The sequence below is a fragment of the Zootoca vivipara genome, chromosome 5 (assembly GCF_965207765.1).
Source record: "Zootoca vivipara chromosome 5, rZooViv2.hap1.1, whole genome shotgun sequence".
Classification (NCBI taxonomy): domain Eukaryota; kingdom Metazoa; phylum Chordata; class Lepidosauria; order Squamata; family Lacertidae; genus Zootoca; species Zootoca vivipara.
In genome coordinates this window covers 49,988,525-50,007,878 of record NC_142588.1, presented here as the reverse complement: position 1 = coordinate 50,007,878, position 19,354 = coordinate 49,988,525, and the positions used below count along the sequence as shown (strand labels likewise).

General features: G+C 41.3%; 1 protein-coding gene across 24 annotated transcripts in view; it reads left to right on the top strand.

The window, feature by feature from the left end:
* Positions 1–11,462, top strand: part of ADD3 (adducin 3) — a 105,707-nt gene extending 94,245 nt beyond the window's left edge. For 16 of the 24 annotated variants that reach the window (XM_088670624.1, XM_035134156.3, XM_035134158.3 and 13 more), the window contains 3 exons: positions 273–396; positions 2,024–2,119; positions 7,935–11,462. In XM_088670624.1, the coding sequence (XP_088526750.1) occupies positions 273–396; positions 2,024–2,119; positions 7,935–8,227 (513 nt within the window). In that variant the 3' untranslated portion in view covers positions 8,228–11,462. The remainder of the gene's footprint in view (positions 1–272; positions 397–2,023; positions 2,120–7,934) is intronic. The other 8 variants (XM_088670630.1, XM_088670635.1, XM_088670632.1 and 5 more) reach the window with 1 other exon arrangement.
* Positions 11,463–19,354: the final 7,892 nt, after the last annotated feature.

Sequence of the window (19,354 nt, the reverse complement as noted above, 5' to 3'; positions counted from 1 at the left end):
GCATGAGATTTTGATCTCAGGGCCATGGGTTCGAGCCCCATGTTGGGCAAAATATTCCTGCATTGCAGGGGGTTGGACTAGATGACCCTCATGGTACCTTCTAACTCTACAATTCTCTGTTCTGCTGATGGTTTTAAAAAATGCTGCACTTCTTTCAGATTCTTATTTTGAAGGATCCTATTACCAGCAAAAGGCTCATTTGTAATTGTTTAATGTGCTTGTTTTTTTATTGACTTTATCCCCTTTAATTTATTTTATTTTTTTTCTTCCAGCCAATGCAGTTTGAAGAAGATGAGCATGCCCCACCAGCCCCTCCCAACCCATTCAGTCATCTCACTGAAAAGGAACTGGAAGAGTACAAGCGGACAATCGAACGCAAGCAACAAGGAGTAGATGGTGAGTGTTCTGATAAAGTGGTGATGGAGAATATTCAGGTAAAGATTTAGTGAAGTTTAAATTCACCAAAAATGATTTAAATTTTTAAACTAAGAGCCATTACATTCAATAATATCAATGGAAGCTTCAATAACTCCACTTTTTAAAGGCCTGAATCTCTTCTGGCAAGAATTTGTTTCTCACAACTTTCTTCTCTGTAGTGCTATGCTGTGTTGTGACCAGTAAAATCTTGAATGTTATGCTGCCCCTTACTTTGATTCATTTTGTGTTTTAATATCCATTGATCTATGTGATTTGTAGTTCTAAGGGAATCTAATCTTGACTTGATCAGGGTTCACTCCATTCCATGGAGCCAATCCAGGAGGATACTGTGCTCAGTAGTATTGAAAGTCACAGAGAGATGAAGGAGCAAGATTGCACTCCCCTTTGCTTACTGTCCATCAGGGTGGCCAAAGACAACTCAGTCCTATGGCCAAGCCTGGACCCGGATTGGAATGGATGTGAATAACCTGTCCTCCAAGAATGCTTGCAGTTTTCCCAGCCACTGCACTCTCAACCACCTTCCCCAAGGAGGAGAGTATTTACAACTGGCCAATAGTTGCTCCAATCCAAGGGGACCAGGGCAGTTTCTTTAGGACTGGACGGCCATCTTTTTTTACCCTTCGCCACCAAACCCTTTAAACATGCTATTTTACTAAGATTCCCATATTTCAAAAAGTAAAAACCAGGACACCCCGAAAGTTGTTGAGCTTTTCTCAGAATTGCCTAAGATCCACCAGAAAGTGCTGCCTTTCGGAAATTCCCCCCGGATGTTAATTCCACCTTTGAAATCCTGGTAGTGTCCAGAAAAAAACCGGACGTATGGCAGCCCTAATTTTACTCTCACTACTTCTAGTAGTCTTAGGTAAATTTTAAAACTGGACCCTTGTTAAATTTCATAGTCCTATAAAAGGGCTTATATAGAAAGGAAGGGTGGCATCTGTTACACAGTTGTATTGCTTTCTCATGTTGCTGTTATGTCGGCATCTGAAAACAAAGGATTGTCTCCTTGCCTTAGAAATTAGTATCAGGTCAATAAAGTAGTACAATCAGCAGGGTTAAAGGTAAGTATCTTTAAATCATAATTTCTCAAGCTAAAACAGTCTGACAGTAGTATTTTCTCTTGTCTTCAATCTTGATATTATTGCTAGCAAACTTCTAACTTGCCCATTTCTTATTTTTGAAAGCATAAAGATTCAAAGGTAAAAATATTGCATTACAAAAACTTTTCCACCCATCTTCATTCAAAGCATCTGATAAGGAACTTTAATTGCTAATTTGCTGTTGTCTAACACTAGCATTTTCAACACTAACGTTGCATAGTTTGTTCTGTCTATTTTGTATAGTAACCAACATATGTTTGCATGGAAAACTTCTAAATAATTGGGACCATATAGAGTGTGTTATAATATACTAAGTTTGGGTTATTAATAGGATGAAATTATACTAATGTTAACACATATAATTATACTAATCAGGTCAGTGCTAGTGAAGTTGCTTGTGTTTTGTATGCACTAACGTACACTGATCTCTTTGCATTTATTTCATTTTGGCATGGCTTTTACTAATTCAAGCTCTTGTCCTACAGATGCTGATCAGGAATTATTCTCAGATGATGGGTCATCTGTTTCACAAATTAATTCTCAAACTCAGTCCCCACAAAATGTCCCTGAAAAAGTAGAAGGTATACAATGTAATGTCCTATGCAGTATCGTAAGCCTGTTACACGCTTCCTTGCCAATTACTTTTAATTACTTAGATCAGGAAATGAAAATATAGTCATCTTGCCAATATGTGAAGACTATGATTTATTTTCTTGAGCTACATCTTTTAAGAATCCTACCGGATTTATCAAAAGTTAAAAATCCAATATCTTCTCTCTAAATAGGGTAGGTTTACCTATAATCTCATTCATTCTTCAGAACAGGTCACTTCAGAACAGTTTCAACACCATGTTGATCTCCTGTTCCTGCAACAATTTGTGTTCATATCATTTGGAGAAAGCACTCGCATTTCTTTCCCAGGGTTATATGTGTGCATTGGCTCATAATACAAGGCTAACATAACAGTCTATGCTGTTGCTCTGTTGGAATTGTCACTGCATCACATTCTATTCAGATACACTGTCTGTAAGTGTCCAGTTGTGGCTAGGACATAGCTGGAAACCTTGATTCTATGGGAATGTTAGGGATGTGGATTAGGATATATTATTAGATAGATCCTATCCAAGTGTTCCATCCCACAAACCCCTTCTCAGGCAATTCACAACATTCATTACATACAAAACAAAACATAAGCAACTTTATTCAACCACCCAAGAGTCCCAGCTTGACACGCAGGTTCTGGAAACTCTGTCTTGGCAGGGGTTTTGTTAGGATGTCTGCTGTCATCTCCGATGTGCAGCAGTACGACAGTTCGACAAGTCCATCTTGTATCATCTGGCGAACGTAGTGGTACCTGACCCCAATGTGTTTTGAGCGTGCTAGGAACTTCTCATTCTGCGCCAGCTTTAGACAGCTTTGGTTGTCCTCCAGCAGGCTTATAGGTTCCTTTCTCTCCACGCCAAAGTCTGTTAGGAGTTGGTCCAGCCAGGAAATCTCTCTGCACGCTTCTGTAGCCGCAACATATTCCGATTCTGTAGACGATAAAGCTATACATTTCTGTTTATAACTGCCCCATGTGATAGCTCCGCCCCCATACATAAAGACATGCCCGCTTGTGGATTTATAATCAGAATTATCACCCGCCCAGTCAGCATCAGTGTACCCAATGAGCTTAGGGTCACTGACAGCTGGTAACTTTAATTTACAATCCATTGTACCCTTAAGATATCGAACCACCCTCTTCACACCAACCCAATCATGCTCAGTGGGACTACTCACTTTCCTGCTGAGAATCCCTACTGCATTGGCTAAATCAGGTCTGCACGTGGTAACTAAATACAAAAGTTTACCAATCGCTGAACGATACTCGGTGTTGTTTGGCAGCAGCTTCGAATCCTCTTGGTTCTTTAAGAAGTCTGTAGCCATCGGGGTGTCGACGGGTTTTGCATCCTGCAATTGCATACTCTCCAACAGTTCAATTATCTTTTGCTTCTGATTAAGTAGAAATGAACCATCCTGTTCTCTTTCCACTTGAATCCCAAGGTAATACTCAACTGGTCCTAATTCCTTCACTTGCACTTCCTTGTTGAGGTGCTGGACTACATTTTTATAATCCCTGTCATTTGACGTTGCGATTAAAAGGTCGTCAACGAAGGCAAGAATATAAGAAAATTGTCCATTACTCTGCTTAGTGTACAAACACTTGTCAGCTTCACCTTGCTTGTACCCAAGTTTCACCAGCATTCCATGCAATTTCAAGTTCCAGGCTCTGGCTGCTTGTTTTAAACCATACAGTCCCTTTTGAAGCTTGCAAACCAAATGTGCCTCATTTGGCTTTATAAAACCTTTAGGCTGCTTCATGTAAATTTCTTCAGAAATTTCCCCATGCAAAAACGCAGTAGCTATATCGATGTGTTTCACCTCCATCCCTTTTGATGCTGCGATGCTTAAAAGTAATCTTACGCTACTGTATCTTACTGTCGGTGCAAAGACTTGGTCGTAGTCGTGGCCATATTGCTGTGAAAAACCTTGTGCCACTAGTCTTGCTTTGTAACGTTGCACCTCCCCTTCTGAACCCCTTTTAACCTTGAACACCCATTTGCTCCCAATTGCTTTCTTACCAGCAGGTAATTCTGTGAGTGTCCAGGTCTTGTTCTTGTGCAGTGCGTCAATCTCCTCCTGCGCGGCTTTCCTCCAGAGACTGGCTTCGGTGGCTGGCATCTGCTCTACCTCTTCCCAAGTGGAAGGTTCTGGTGGAGACGCCGACCCTGCAAAGTAGGACAGTCGTAGTGGCGGAACGCCCTTGTTGGTTCTGGATGAGCATCTGACCTCTGGTTGTGCAACCGCATCAGCATCCTCATCCTCCTCCAACGCTGGCATGTCCACGTACAGCTCCTCCTCTTCGTCTCTGGTGCCGCCAGGGGTCTGGACCTCTGCGTCTTCTGGGGTGTCGCCTGTAGGGGGTGTTGTGACACTAGAAGGTATATTAGTTCCTTGTGCTAAAGGAAAACTTATAAACTCTTCATCTGGTGACTCTCTAGAACAGTCAATAACAGTGTTCTTTGTATCAAACTTTCCTAGTTCATCAAAATGAACCACATGGTATGGGTCTACTCTGCCACTCTTTGGATCTAGAACTCTATATCCCTTTCCTCCAGGAGCATATCCAACCAGGATACCTGCTTTTGCTCTGGAGTCAAGCTTGTGTCTGCGCTCTTTGGGCACGTGGTAATAACAGACACTTCCAAACACACGTATGTGCTGCAGACTTGGGACTCTCCCGTGCCAAAGTTCAAATGGTGTGCGTTCTGCACCCTTTGTAGGCAATCTGTTTTGCAAATAAATCGCCGTATTCGCCGCTTCACCCCATAGCTTCTGTGACAAGTTGGCCTCTTTTAACATGCACCTTGTCATCTCCATAATAGACCTAAACTTTCTCTCAGCAATGGAGTTCTGTTGAGGCGTGTAAGCAACTGTAGTTACATGTGCTATGCCTTCTTGTGCCATGATGGCCTTCATCTGCCGTGAGCAAAACTCTCCACCATTATCCGAAATTAAGGTGGAAGGAGCTCTCTGGAATTTGTTCTTCACCATGTTTAAGTACAGTTTGAACAATTCCGGTGTCTGACTCTTTTCTTCTAGAAAATATCCAACACAATATCTTGAGAAGTCATCTATAAATATCAGAATGTACTTATTGTTTCCTAGGGAAGGTACATTCAGCGGACCACATAGGTCAGTATGAACAGTGTCCATGACTTTTGTGCTTCTCTTCTCTGTACAACGTGGGAAGGAAGGCTTGACTGCCTTTTCAGTTATGCAAGTTGTACAGTTTGGCATTGGTGTACTGCAATTCTTTACCTGTAGACCTTTTACCAGATTTTCCTTCTGCATTTTCAGGATAAGGTTGGTATCCCTGTGTCCAAGCCTTTTGTGCCAGAGTTCCAGATCTGGTTGATCCTTTCTGCTGGGTTGTGCAACCCTTGCAGACTCATTCTCTGAAATATCAATCTCATACACATCATTGATTAGTTTGGCTTGAATAAACACTTCACCATCTTTTATCACATTGCATTGTCCATTTTTAAATATAATTTCAAAACCTTTCTTGTCCAAGCTAGACACACTTATTAGATTACAGTTCAGCTTTGGTGCATACTTAACATTACTCACTGTAGTATCAAAAGACTCATTGTTCACTTTGAAATTCAAGTTCAAAGATCCTGCACCTATTGACTTTATAACATTTCCATCAGCAATTTCAATCTCAGACTGTTTATTATTGTCTATTTCATTGAAATATTCCCTTTTATAACAGAAGTGGCTGCTTGCTGCACTGTCCAGAAGCCACTTATTGCGCTTTCCTTCAAAGCTACATTTCTTTCTTGCAATATCATTGCACGCCCACGACCCCCCTTCTTTTCGCCTTTTGGTGGAAAGGGGCGGGATTTATTCCTAGGTGCCCGGCATTCCTTCGCCATGTGCCCTTTTAAACTGCAGTTAAAGCAAATTATTTCCTTTGGCGTTTGTCTGGACCTTTGGAAATGCTTGGAAGCATAATTAGTGTCCTTTCTCCCTGTATTCCTTTCTAAAGAATCAAGGTAATCTCTGCATTCCTCTCTCAAATGATCAATCAGTTCTTCAAAAGTCAGGTCCTTTTTGTGATCCATGCAACTCTTGAATGAACTGAAGCTTGGTCCTAGAGATGCTATCAAAAATGAAACCTTTGTTTCTTCATCAAGGGCTTTAGGAGTAAGATCAATCCTCTGAACAATTTCACTAAATTTGCTGATATGGTCAGTGAATTCTTCTCTTGAATTCATCCTCAGCGCAGTTAATTTGCTCATCAAATTCCTGTAGGAGTTCTTAGTAGATGCTCCATACCTGCGCTCAATATCTTTTAAGATTTTAGCTGCATCATCTTTGCTATTAACTGATGTTAGATGCCTGTTGCGAAGTCCACTCAAAATTATGTATCTGGCCTCGCTGTTCATGCGTTTCCAATTTGCTATCTTGGCTAAATCCTCTGCTGTTGTGCCAGTAGGCATAGGTTTTTCAATGGCATCCAAAACATTCCTTGCATCTAAAAATGCTATCAGGCGTTGTTTCCAAAATACATAATTGTCATCATCTAGAGCCATGAATCCTGGCTTAACTCCACTATCAAAATCTGCAAAAGCCATCTTGGAATCTCAAAATTCTAAAAATTTCTCAAAATTCAAAAATTTGCCAAAAATTCCAAAATCAAAATCTCTAAAAATATCTCAAAATGCAAAATAATCTTCACTGCCTCTGAGTTCTCAGTGCTGTAAACTCTGAGGGAGGGGAGGGGTAGCTAATCCCCTAGGCACACTGGAGAACAATAGACCATGTGCTTACCAGGAAGTTCTAACTGAAAAAATCCTACTCAGTTCAAAATCACAATCCAAAGCAATCCTTCAAAAATACACAAAAATACGCAGTCCTGGGCCGTAATAACCCTTTATGGGAATGTTAGGGATGTGGATTAGGATATATTATTAGATAGATCCTATCCAAGCTTGTGTTAGCAAGCTTCCAATATCAGCAGAGTGACATTCCCCTTTTGTGCGCAGCAAAGCATGTGCGTTAGATTCGCTAGAATCTCTATAACAATATTACACTTTATAGTTCAATATTACACTTCCTGGCAAAGGTCCCCTTTGTCCCTCTTAAAAGAAATACACAACACAGTGTTTATAAAATAAGATAGAGTTTACTTACAGTTTCATCCTGAGTTACAGCATAATCTCAGAAAGGCAGGCTTGCTTAGAAAAGTTACAAGTATATATACATCTAGAGACTACTTAGTAAAGTAAGACTCCATTTGGTCTCACTCTTGGCTGCAGGCCTAGAGTGAGAACCATGCTAACTGGAGATTCTCTGGAGATGTGTTCTCATCGAGGAAGGAAGTAGCTAAGAGAGAGAGTGATTGCAGGCTAGGGCTTTTGTCTAATCCAACTCATTTGCATGTCTGAGGGAACAGGAACTGACCTGTAGTCAGGTGTCCCTCCAGGTGAGTTCCTGTTAGTGGACACTCTAGGAACTGTTGTGACTTGTCTGCCCCAGTGTTCCATCCCACAGATTCCACATATCCTACAATTAATATAGCTAATGAATTACATACTGGCTTGTTTGTTCAAATAAAACATGGGGCAAGAGGAAAACATCACTTTGTAGATTATTTTGCCTGGGAAAGTGGGATATAAATACCTAAACAAAAATAAGATGCTGGTAGAGGAAGGAGGAGAGCTTTACTAGTTATTCTCTCAGTGTCCCAATATGCTGCTTGCATTTTAGACCTGTGCAGGATTGCTGCATAACCATCAGTATAACAAAGAGTAAAATGCCTCCGTTTGCTTTCTCTCTTTTTTGCAGAAAATGATGATTACCAACAGGATGCTAACCTCGTCTCTCTGGAGATTCCGGCTGTTATAATGAATGGCAAAGAAGATTCACATGATGTGGACGAGGATCTTGCACACAGAGTCAGCCAGTTAACCACTAGTACTGTAGAGAATGTGGAGATCACCATTAAGGCCTCTGAAAAAATTGAGGAGACCCTTTCCCCTGAGGGCTCTCCTTCGAAATCACCATCAAAGAAGAAGAAGAAGTTCCGTACTCCATCTTTCCTAAAAAAGAACAAAAAGAAGGAGAAGGTGGAAGCCTGAGTGCAGTTCATTCCGAGGCTACATTGCACATTTCAAACCCATGCTTTAGTTCACGTTTTAGTCACGTTAGGTAGGGTTGTGCAGAAAAATGGGCCTTAACCTAAAAGCAGAACTGGAAAGTAAAATTAAATAGAAACAATGTTATTTTAATGAAGCAAAGAATTCATCTCTTAATTAGTTTGTGTAAGAATTACTATGAGGGTTTGAAATACTTAATAGGTCCACCACAAACTAACACTGGCAGGTGTTCCAATATAGCACTATTGTAATTTCAAATACCCTTATGGTTACACATGGAGAGTTTTCTCAATTAGTAGACCTTCAGCACAGTGTCACTAAGGTAGCTGTTGAGTTATCAGATAATGTTGTTTTTTAAATCTACTGCCTCGCTCTGTAATTGGATGATATTTCTTAGTATTGTGATTTTGACCATAGCAGTTGTTTTACTCCTGCCTCACAGGGTGCTGTTCACCTCACCTTTTCAACCATAGGTCATTTATGATACACTGGCACATAATATTAAGAGGGGAAAACTGCAAAAGGAATTGCATTTGGAATTTTACAGACTCTGTAAAAATTGCATTCATCAATAATAACTTTTGCCAAATACTTAATTTTAGTAAGATATAATTTTTGAAAACTTTTTTTATTCTATCAGTTGGGGGGGCAGGGAGAAAGCCCTTATTTTTCAATAAAGGGGATTTTATACGCTTAACATTGATTAACTATGGCAAAAACAGAAAAAGAATTTTATACGTTGAATTTTTTGTATACCACTCAGTATAAAGTATTATAGGCATGTAAACCAAGCATTTAACAATAGAATGTATTTAAGGATGCTTGGTGTAGAGTATACTTAAATATAATTCAGGAATCCAGAACCTCTGATTATTGGGTGTTGAAAGCGTATAAACTTAACTGGATTCAGGTTTAAATCTTACTGTATTTTTTTCCTCATGGTATTGCTGTTGAATGAAGAAAAATAAACTTGTTAACATATGGCCTATCCAGGAGATCAGTTCCAAGTATGTCCCTTAGCCATTCTGCGTTACTTCTGCAGCACGTCCAACTAAATTCTCAGGGCAAAGTCTTGAGGACTTACTTGTTGGTCAAGATAAAGCCACAAGGGGTTTCTTTCCCTCTTTGCCTTGAGACACTCAGTTGCAAGTCCTCTGTGAGCTCCCTCTTTGCAGATATAGAGTGCTGGTACCATGTTGACAGAATATCAAGGCCATCGGGTGAAGAGTGTAAAACTCATGCAGCTACATTCCGAAAGCACTCCAATGGCAAAGATTGCTTTGTTCGAGTGAACATTGCCATCCAGGTGCAGGAAAATGCAAAATGCCCATGGCAAAAGTGCTTCCACAAGGGATGGAGTCTAGATTCCATGCAACAGCTTAGAAGCAACTGCATCTATGTTGCACTATCAACTGATCCTCTGGAAAAGCCCACAACCAAATGAAGGAGACAAAACCGAAAAAGGGAAAGTGAAATGGGAAGAATAAGGGGTTGGAGGTAAAGAGAATAGTAGCTTGTGGATTATTTTTCATAAAATATATGGTATGGATTTGGGGGTATTTTTTATTAAATTAATGGAACAGCCGTTTCATATAAAATGTATAGGCTTTCATATGGGGCGCCACACGTTCACCCCTTGCTATCATTGATTTTAATGGGATAATTTTAATCTGAGTTTTGCCTTCTCAAGGAGAACCAATTAGTCAAGCGCTATAGGTGCTGATCCTGCCACTTGCTCCTTTTTGCTGGTAGCTTTATTTTGCTTTGAAACTTAAGAAAGAAAAATTCAAACCTGTAAATACATGCTTAACATGGAAATTTGCCTAGGGCCTTTAAACTAGCCTTTGTTCATCAGTAGCCACAAGAGCAACTACACCTCAAAATATCAATGTGACTCCCAGATTGCCAGTTGAAATATATACCGTATATAGATTGTTAAAATATGGCTGGGTTGTGGTTTGGCATGAAAAAATTGACTATAGCATGTTGCAGGGCTGGTTAGCTTTGACTGTGTAAGTGTGAAAATGCAGCGCTGGAGTGACTCTGGAAACGATATTCTAGATCAGTGGTTCCCAACAGGTGGTCCGGGGACCCCCAGGGGTCCGCGAGCTATGCCAGAGGGGTCCGCAATATGCTATTAGAATAAAAAATATATTAAATATATTTTGTATGATAACAGATTTTTTGTTTTGGCCGCTTCCTCCATGAGCAGAGTCTAGCGCAAAACTAGAATTAGATAGAGGCAGTAGTTCTGCTGTATGCCGTTAGGTGGCGCTTTACAAACACTACTGTTTTGCAAAGAGGCAGTGCGCGCATTCTACTAACGCTCACCTCCCCAAGATGCTTTGCGCGCGTCGGCTTCATTTGTGCGCTACTGCACAGGTACCCTGTCTTCTCCATTCCCCTCCCTCCTCCCTGGCCGCGCTGCCTCTTTGCAAAACAGTAGTGTTTGTAAAGCGCCACCTAATGGCATACTTTTTGCAAAACAGTACTACTCTTTGCAAAACAGTAGTGTTTGTAAAGCGCCACCTAACGGCATACTTTTTGCAAAACAGTACTACTCTTTGCAAAACAGTAGTGTTTGTAAACAAAGCATTTTTTGCGGAAGCTACAGTTCGCGTAGTTAAAAATGGACCATTGGTTTAAAAGTGGTTCGTTAAAACGACAAAGGCCTACAGATGAAGAGGAAGAACTGTAAAAAACGTATAAATATAAAAAGACTCTTAATTTGGCTCTCACTTTTTAATTTTAGGATTAGGAATTAATGGGGGTCCTTGTCACAATAGCGGCTCGATGAGGGGTCCTTGAGAAAATTTTGTTGGGAACCCCTGTTCTAGATATCTCAAAATACTCGAATCAGTGTGTTCTTTTTTAAAAAAATAGTGGAAATCTATAAGTTGCTTAACTTTGTTTATGTTCTACATTTTTGTGTTGTATTACAACATATGTAGAAACAGTAACCTGTGAACTATGCTTTTCATAACTTTAAAAAAATATATCTAAATGAATGCAATGTGCGTAAATATTTTTTTAAAAATTCAACCGTGAACTATTTGCACCTTTTTTTTTGCTAATGCCTCTATTTACTTGCTTTGGCATAAAGAATGAGCCAGCCAACTCTGTGTCCTGTGGAAAAAAATATAAATGTTGTTGGAAATTGCTCATAGATGTAATGCTAATTAATGTTAAATCACAAATAAACAGTATTTTAAATACATGGATTTTGGAAACTAACTTATTTACAGCATTCCTCAACTTTCATAACCTGTAGGCTTAAAGCAATCATATGTAGCAGAAGACAGGAGTTGTATAGTTTAAGAGTAATAACTTCTATTTTTAAAATAGAAAATGAACTCCAAAATTACCATATGGCAAACACAAATATGTGATTTTTCTATACTTAGTTTTATCCTCAGAAGGTCTAGAACAGGGGTTCCCAAACTACGGCCCCCGGGCCGGATGCGGCCCAATCGGCCTTCCAATCCGGCCCGCGACGACCCCCGCCGCCCGCTGCCGCCGCCCGCTCTCACGGCGCGCGGCGCAGCGACGATCTAAAAAATCGACAAAAAATCGCCGAAAATCCTTTGTGCGCATGCGTATGGGCCTCTCCCGACCCGGAAGAGGTCATTTCTGGTGCACTTCCGGGTCGGGGGAGGCCCATACGCATGCGCACAAGCGATTTTCGGCGATTTTTTCCCGCCCGTGTGCGCATGCGCATGGGCGCGCACTCCCCTGCCCTCCAGCCCGCCGCACGGTAAGTCTGGGGACCCCTGGTCTAGAACTCTGTAATCACATAATATACACAGTTGTTAGGATAGAGTATTATAAATGCATGTCCCTAGTTGGGTTTGTAGACTTCTACTTGTCATAGAGAAACTTTAAAAAATTAGGCAGTGTCTGGAAACAAGGAGACTGTGTTGCTATATGACTTCTACATTCATAGCAACTGATCCAGAATTGCTTCTGCTTGTTTGTGTATACACTCCCAACAGACATTAACCATTCAGAGCAGAGTATACTGTATCTGAAGAAGTGTGCATGCACACGAAAGCTCATACCAATGACAAACTTAGTTGGTCTCTAAGGTGCTACTGGAAGAAAAGAAAATTATTATTATTATAATTACAGTTACAGGTAGGTAGCTGTGTTGGTCTGGCGTAGTTGAAACAAAATAATGTTCTTTTCTTCCAGTCCTGATACAGTCCTGTGTATGCAGTGCAAGGCTATACTTGTTGTTTAGTCATATCCGACTCTTCGTGACCCCATGGACCAGAGCACGCCAGGCACTCCTGTCTTCCACTGCCTCCCGCAGTTTGGTCAAACTCACGTTGGTAGCTTCGAGAACACTGTCCAACCATCTCCTCCTCTGTCATCCCCTTCTTCTAGTGCCCTCCATCTTTCCCAACATCAGGGTCTTTTCCAGGGAGTCTTCTCTTCTCGTGAGCTGGCCAAAGTATTGGAGCCTCAGCTTCAGGATCTGTCCTTCCAGTGAGCACTCAGGGCTGATTTCCTTAAGAATGGATAGGTTTGATCTTCTTGCAGTCCATGGGACTCTAGTATAGCAAGGCTATACTACCAATGTCCATTAGGTGGCATCTGCTCCCTTTTGCATTTTTGTGTGTATGTGGAATTAATCCCTTGAAAGACAATTAGCAAGCTGCTTTCAAAGAAAGTATTTTGGTGGAGGCTCTGTGGGCATTATTCCAGTTGCACTTCAAACAGATGAAAGGGAACAGCTGGCTTTTTTGGACATCTATGTTTATCAGCTCAGTTGGAAACCCAGAAATGGAATGTTTATCTCAGAGGATTTCCCCCACTTCCCACACACATGTACACATTTTCCTTAAAATCTTTTAAGATTATTATGCTTGCTTTTGCAAACTGTATTGGGTCCCAGAATATATCTTTTTTTAGAATGTAAGTTCCATAATCTACTCAAGAGTATATCACATTTAACAAGGCAGATTTACTCTCCATTTTAGGACAACTTCAATACAAAGTTCTTGGGTGGAGACACAAATTGAATTTTTAATGTAGAATCTACATAAAATACATTTCCCTGAAAGTGCATGTAATACACACTTGCTGGGCAGCCCTTCGCAGTGGACACTTGCGAGCAAATGATGTGATGTTACGTGATTATAAACTGCTTTGAAATCAAATTCACATGGGACAGCATGTAAATCTTAGAGCTAACTATGCAAATCACACATTTTAGATTTACATGCAGGTTCCACATCAAACAGGCAAAGCATTTTAGGTCAGGGTGTTTAAAACAAACGAGCAGAATGGAGCTGAGTATCAGAGTGCTACGGACCATCTTTTAAGAGGCAACATTACCTAGATCCAAACATTCCTATACATTTCCATATCATGAAATAAACAACTGCAGGATTATTTCTATTATAATGTATGTCAAGTAGAAGGATCCATCATGCTGGGAGGGACAGTTTAAAACAAATAGATACTCCATTTATTGTATACATCATCACATAATATTAAGGTCTCTTTAAAAAATCAACAGTCCTGTTTCTGAAGACACCCTTAGTATGATGCAAGTTTGGATCCATTCATGGAAACAAATGGATAGTGTTTGCTATGCTTAAGTCTCTTCCCATCCCACCCGCCAAAACAGGCATAGGCAAACTCAGCCCTCCAGATGTTTTGGGACTACAACTCCCATCATCCCTAGCTAACATGACCAGTGGTCAGGGATGATGGGAATTGTAGTCTCAAACATCTGGAGGGCCAAGTTTGCCTGTGCCTGCCCAAAACTTACTGTGGTCTGGAGTTTCATGGGCCAGCATTCACTTAAGAGGGACTGCACCATGCTCAATTTTCAGTTCTTCCCACATATGCGTTTGTGCATCTTGCAGGGATCAGCTGCATTGGATGACCAGATCTGGTTGCTCAAAGCTGCCTCCTTGCAACTTTCTCAGAAAAACTCGAGAGGGCTCTTCTGCGATGACACCATTTGCCTCAGCTTCGAACAAGTTTTCTTATTGATGACCTATAAAGAAGAGTTGTGTGCAGCTCAAGGGCTTACATTAACACTTCATATGCTCTGTAGAGCCAACATAACTACTAATGGCTCTACTCACATGGTTCACACCTGGTTCACACGTAATGCTAGTCTATGGCTTACTAAACCATGGCTTAGTGTTAAGTGTGAACCCTGCCCAGTGACTTAACTAGGATTTCTTTACTGAAAACATCATCTCTGAAGCCTTTGTTTTTGCTTTTTTAATGGCTTGGTGTTATGTGTGAACCCATCACCCACCCTTAAGCACAAGATAATTTGTGCCTGTTTGAATATATCATGGCTTAGAGTTGTGTGTCAACCAGGCCAACGTGTGTGTGTAAACATCAGATGAATGTAAAAATCCAGCGATTGAAAACATTGCATAGCTTCTGTCTGTAAACCTCTTATTCCACTCCCAGCTTGTTCTCTGGAGGCACAGAATTCGATGGATCTGAATGTTCTGAAATTGCAACCATGAAAGAATTGACCAGACAGTGTTGAATTGGTTCCCCCTGCTGTTTTTGGACTAGATTCAGAGTAAGTCATACTGTGGGCCTGCAGATGTTGTTGGTCTCCCAGCTACCACCAGTGGCCAGGGCTGGTTGGAGTTGTAGTCCCAAGAATCTGAAAAATCATCTCACCTCTTACATACCCAGTTGATCACTTTGTAGGTGAGGGCCTCCTGCAAATAACAACTTATCAGGAGGTCCATTCATGTTTTTATGCTTATTGTTGCTTTTCTTTTTGTTTCCATTGTGAATGATGCCATGGCCTTTGGCTAGTGCAATAAAGTTGAGGAGGAGGAGGAGGAGGAGGAGGAGGAGGAGGAGGAGGTCCATTCTGCACAATATAGGAATCGGGCCTTTGTTATGGGATTTCTCCTTAAAATGTTAGGCAGGCATCATCTCTGTTGTATTTTCGTCACCTGCATTAGTATTGGAATTGTTTTAAAGTGGATTTTAAAGATGTGTTTATTGTTGTGTTGCTTGTTGTTTGCCGCCCTGCACTACTTTTGAGGGGTGGGATAATAATAATAATAATAATAATAATAATAATAATAATAATAATAATAGCTAGAGTGACACAGGTTAGTCACCCCTGCTTTAGTCCCATTCAAATTAAGTGGATAAAGTACTGAAAAACAGTGGCTCACTCAGGCTGCGTAGACATTACCAACTTCAAATACAACTACACAGTTCTTTTTCGTGACACTAATCCAAGCTGATGGGGGACAGGGACGCATCAAAATGCAGTATCTCATAAGAAATGGCACATAAGGATTGTGGCTAACGTTGTGTGAACACTCTTCCTACTCAACTGTGGGTGTGCACCAGTTGTGGAATAAACAGAAGTAGACACAGTCATAGTTTTTGGATCCAACCTCATCATTTTTGTCATCACGTCTGTGTGTGTGTCCTGGAGCCAGCGTGGTGTAGTGGTTAAGAGCGGTGGACTTGTAATCTGGTGAACTGGGTTCGCTTCCCTGCTCCTCCACATTCAGCTGCTGGGTGACCTTGGGCTAGTCACACTTCTTTGAAGTCTCTCAGCCCCACTCACCTCACAGAGTGTTTGTTGTGGGGTAGGAAGGGAAAGGAGATTGTTAGCCACTTTGAGACTCCTTCGGGTAGTGATAAAGCGGGATATCAAATCCAAACTCCTCCTCTTCTTCTTCTTCTGGTTTTTTGGCAAAGTTACCAAGAGTTTTGCAACTCCCAAGTTTATCTGCCCCTGCATTCTTTATTTTATTCCCCTAGCTTCTGTCTGGTGAAAAATAAGCTGATATGTTAAGAAAGTAGGACACAGTAGTACCGTACCCAAGCATGCTCCATGTGGGAGAGAGAAGATTGGATGCAGCCATGTGCCACTTGTTGTTGTTGTTTTTTAAATAATATTTATTTTAAAAATTTCCAATCACACCAAATTCTATATTCCAAATTATACAAATGATCCAATAATCAAACAAATCCCAATATTATGCCTAATAAAAAAATTATTATTAGCTGACTTCCCATGCTTCGAGATCGGACAGAATCCTAATCATCTCTTAGTTCTACTGCATTTCAAAATATTACAGTAATTCCCTTAATACATTCTGATGTTAATCCTTCATCCATGTGCCACTTGTTGAAGGAGGAAATGTTAAAGAAAATACGCAACCTGTTGGAATGTATAGAACTCCTATCTTATAGATGTTGCTGTATCTATTGGTCTAGTTTTTAAAATTAAAAAGCTTCTTCAGAATTGTGGGATCCTCAGCAAGCAGTGAAGAGGAAAAAAATTGTATGTAGCCTTAATGGTTTCCCACCCCCACCCTGAAAACATGGGTAAATTGTGCAGTGAATATTTTTGTCTCTGCTCCTGCCCTGTGAACTGTCCCAGGAAGGCTTTTTGCCAAGTTTCAGTGGGCCTCAGGCAGCAGCTTCTTGAAGCTGGAATGTCCCCCCCCCCTTTTGTGCACAAAAAAATACCTAGAAGCTTTGTGGGCGATACCTGAAGCCAAATAGCACTCATTACCCTGATGGTTATTTATTAGCATTTATATTAAAGCTGGTGGCTGTGAACCACACATTAATAAACACCCTTTGCTATGGAATCAAAGTGAGACTTTCGGTCCTTTGGCTCTGCTGAAAAGCAGCTCAATGGGGAGAGAGCAAGCGCCAAACGCATGAATCTGGTTTTGAAATAAAGTTTAAAATACAAAAAAGGAAGCCCGTCCTGCAACATTAATGGCTAATTAAATAATACAACCATAATGCTAATTAAAAGAAAAGGGGCAGCAAATAAACATGGGTGTGGTTATAGGTTAGAGCAGACTGACCTTCATGGAGAACCTGAGCAGGAGAGACAAGGATTTACCATTGCATTCCACACCCAGTCAGCTTGTACCAGCCATGACTGAGACTACAGTATACATTTCCCTTTACTCTGCATCCTATGCAATCCCACCACTGCTTTCTGAATTGATGTATGCCATTGACCATGGTCCATATCTCTCCTGTATCTATCCAGCCATTTCTTATGAAAGAAGAAGAGCCTGCTGGATCAGACCAGTGGCCCATCTAGTCCCTTTTCTAATGGTGGCCAAACAGATGCCTGCGGCTTAGACTCCTTAAGGCCTTGGATCTACCAGTAGCCCCACCCTGAATGGACCCCACTCACAGCATCCCTCCTGCTTCCTCTGCTGGCATTCTCCTCCTGATGGCCATCAGAGAGGCAACATTACACCTTTCTACTACCTGCCCCTCTGCACTCAGCCATCAACAGGGTAAGTGGGTAGGATCGCACTCAAAAATAGCCTGAAGAGATGCTTGAGGAAGTGAAAGTAACTTTGTTGCTGTTAGATGTGTGTCAAATACACCGCAAGGACAGCAGTTGACGTGGGGTAGGGAAGCCACCTGCTTTGCAGAAAGCCAGAAGGATCACCCACACTTTTCTTCCCACCTTTGTTCACAGCATTGCAGCAGTAAGTATAAAATCAGCTTCCCAAACAGCCTTCTGTTGGGCCAAACTAATCATGATTTCAGCTGTGTGAAAATTAAGTTTGCGAGTGAGAGTAGATGAACAAGACAAAGGCTCCTTAGATATTCCTTTAGATCAGGGATGGGATACCTGTGGACATCATCCCTGACCATTGGCAATGCTGACTGGGGCTGATGGGAGTTAGAGACTGAAGGGCCACAGCTTCTCTTTCAGATACCAGGTGCCTAACCATGAAGACAAGAATAGGATGATCATCTTGTCAGTATCCCATTCAAGCAGGAGAATTTGCATTGATCCAAGCCGGTTTCAATTGCAGTCTGGCCAGTGAATGTTTTTTGGGGGAAAGTGAATGTTGGAGTCAGACAAAAGGAAGTTCTGTCTACTCAATGGTAAAAGGGGGGCTTTTGTACATATTTAGAACTTCTGGATCAAAGGTTCTCTTAATTTTCTTCTATCACTGTTTTGGTCTTTGGTTTTTTTAGAGTTTCACAGTTGAGGGAAAGGAACCCTTGACTTGCATTGAGTCGGATAAGTCACAGGCATGTCCAACCGGTTGATCGTGGGTCGTCCCTGATCGATCCTGGTCGATTGCGGGATCCTGATCGGTGCCCCCCCAAAAAAGCTCAACAACTTTGGGTTTTCCTCCCCCCAAAAAGCTCAAAAGCTCAACAGCTTTGGTCAATCCAATGGGTAGATCACTACCAGTTTTTTTTATAGTGGGAGTAAATTGCAGTCTCTTGGGAGTTGGACATGCCTGGAATAAGACGCAGAATATCAGAAGATATTCCTGGATTCCTGAATATCAGAAGAAGCAGTTCAGAAGAACCATCATGCATCTACGTCAGGGTTGAGTGAATGCTGGATTGTAATCCAATGTCAAAGTTCAGAGAGTCCTAGCGAAGAAAGACAAGGACTTGAAATCAAAAGCATGCAGTCAGATTTGAGCAGGTGATCAATTCCCATGAGCATCGCAAGAGCGGAAAGTCAGGGCTTGAGTTAGAGCAAGGCAGCCCACCGAGAGCAGCCTGTGCAGGTCAAGAAACATGAACCCAAAGATGAGCCAGCACAAGAAGGTGGTCCCAAAGTTGAAAAGAAATGTATGCTTAGCTACCTCAGCTCCAGGAAAGATGGCTCTTGTGCTCAAGTGGCTGTTTATTTGATATAGATGCCTCTTAACACATCATGCATTTGGTAAAGCTAGGTAGGCTGGCATCTGGTCAGTGTATGCCATATTAAGTTCCGTTATGGAAGAAAGCTGAGAAATAAATGAAATTAGCACCCAGGGCTGGTAACTAATACAGCAGGAGGTGGGAGACAGAATTCCGAGTTTGATCCTTTCTGCTTGTGTTGAGTGACTGAAGGCTTTGATGCCATGCAGTTCCTCATTCAGGATAGCTTATTTATTCTTGATGTAACACTAACAAAGGGACCTTTGAAAGCATTACACCAAAAAGGCAGAAATGGTGGGCACAGTTCCTCCTAACTTTTAGAGTCATTTTTAACACCAAAGGTTGAGGGAAGGTTTAAAGATTCACAACCCTTTGTGGATTTCTGCTACAGTGTGTCCTGAACCCTTGGCCTACCTGGTAGCAAGTCAGTATTGCCAA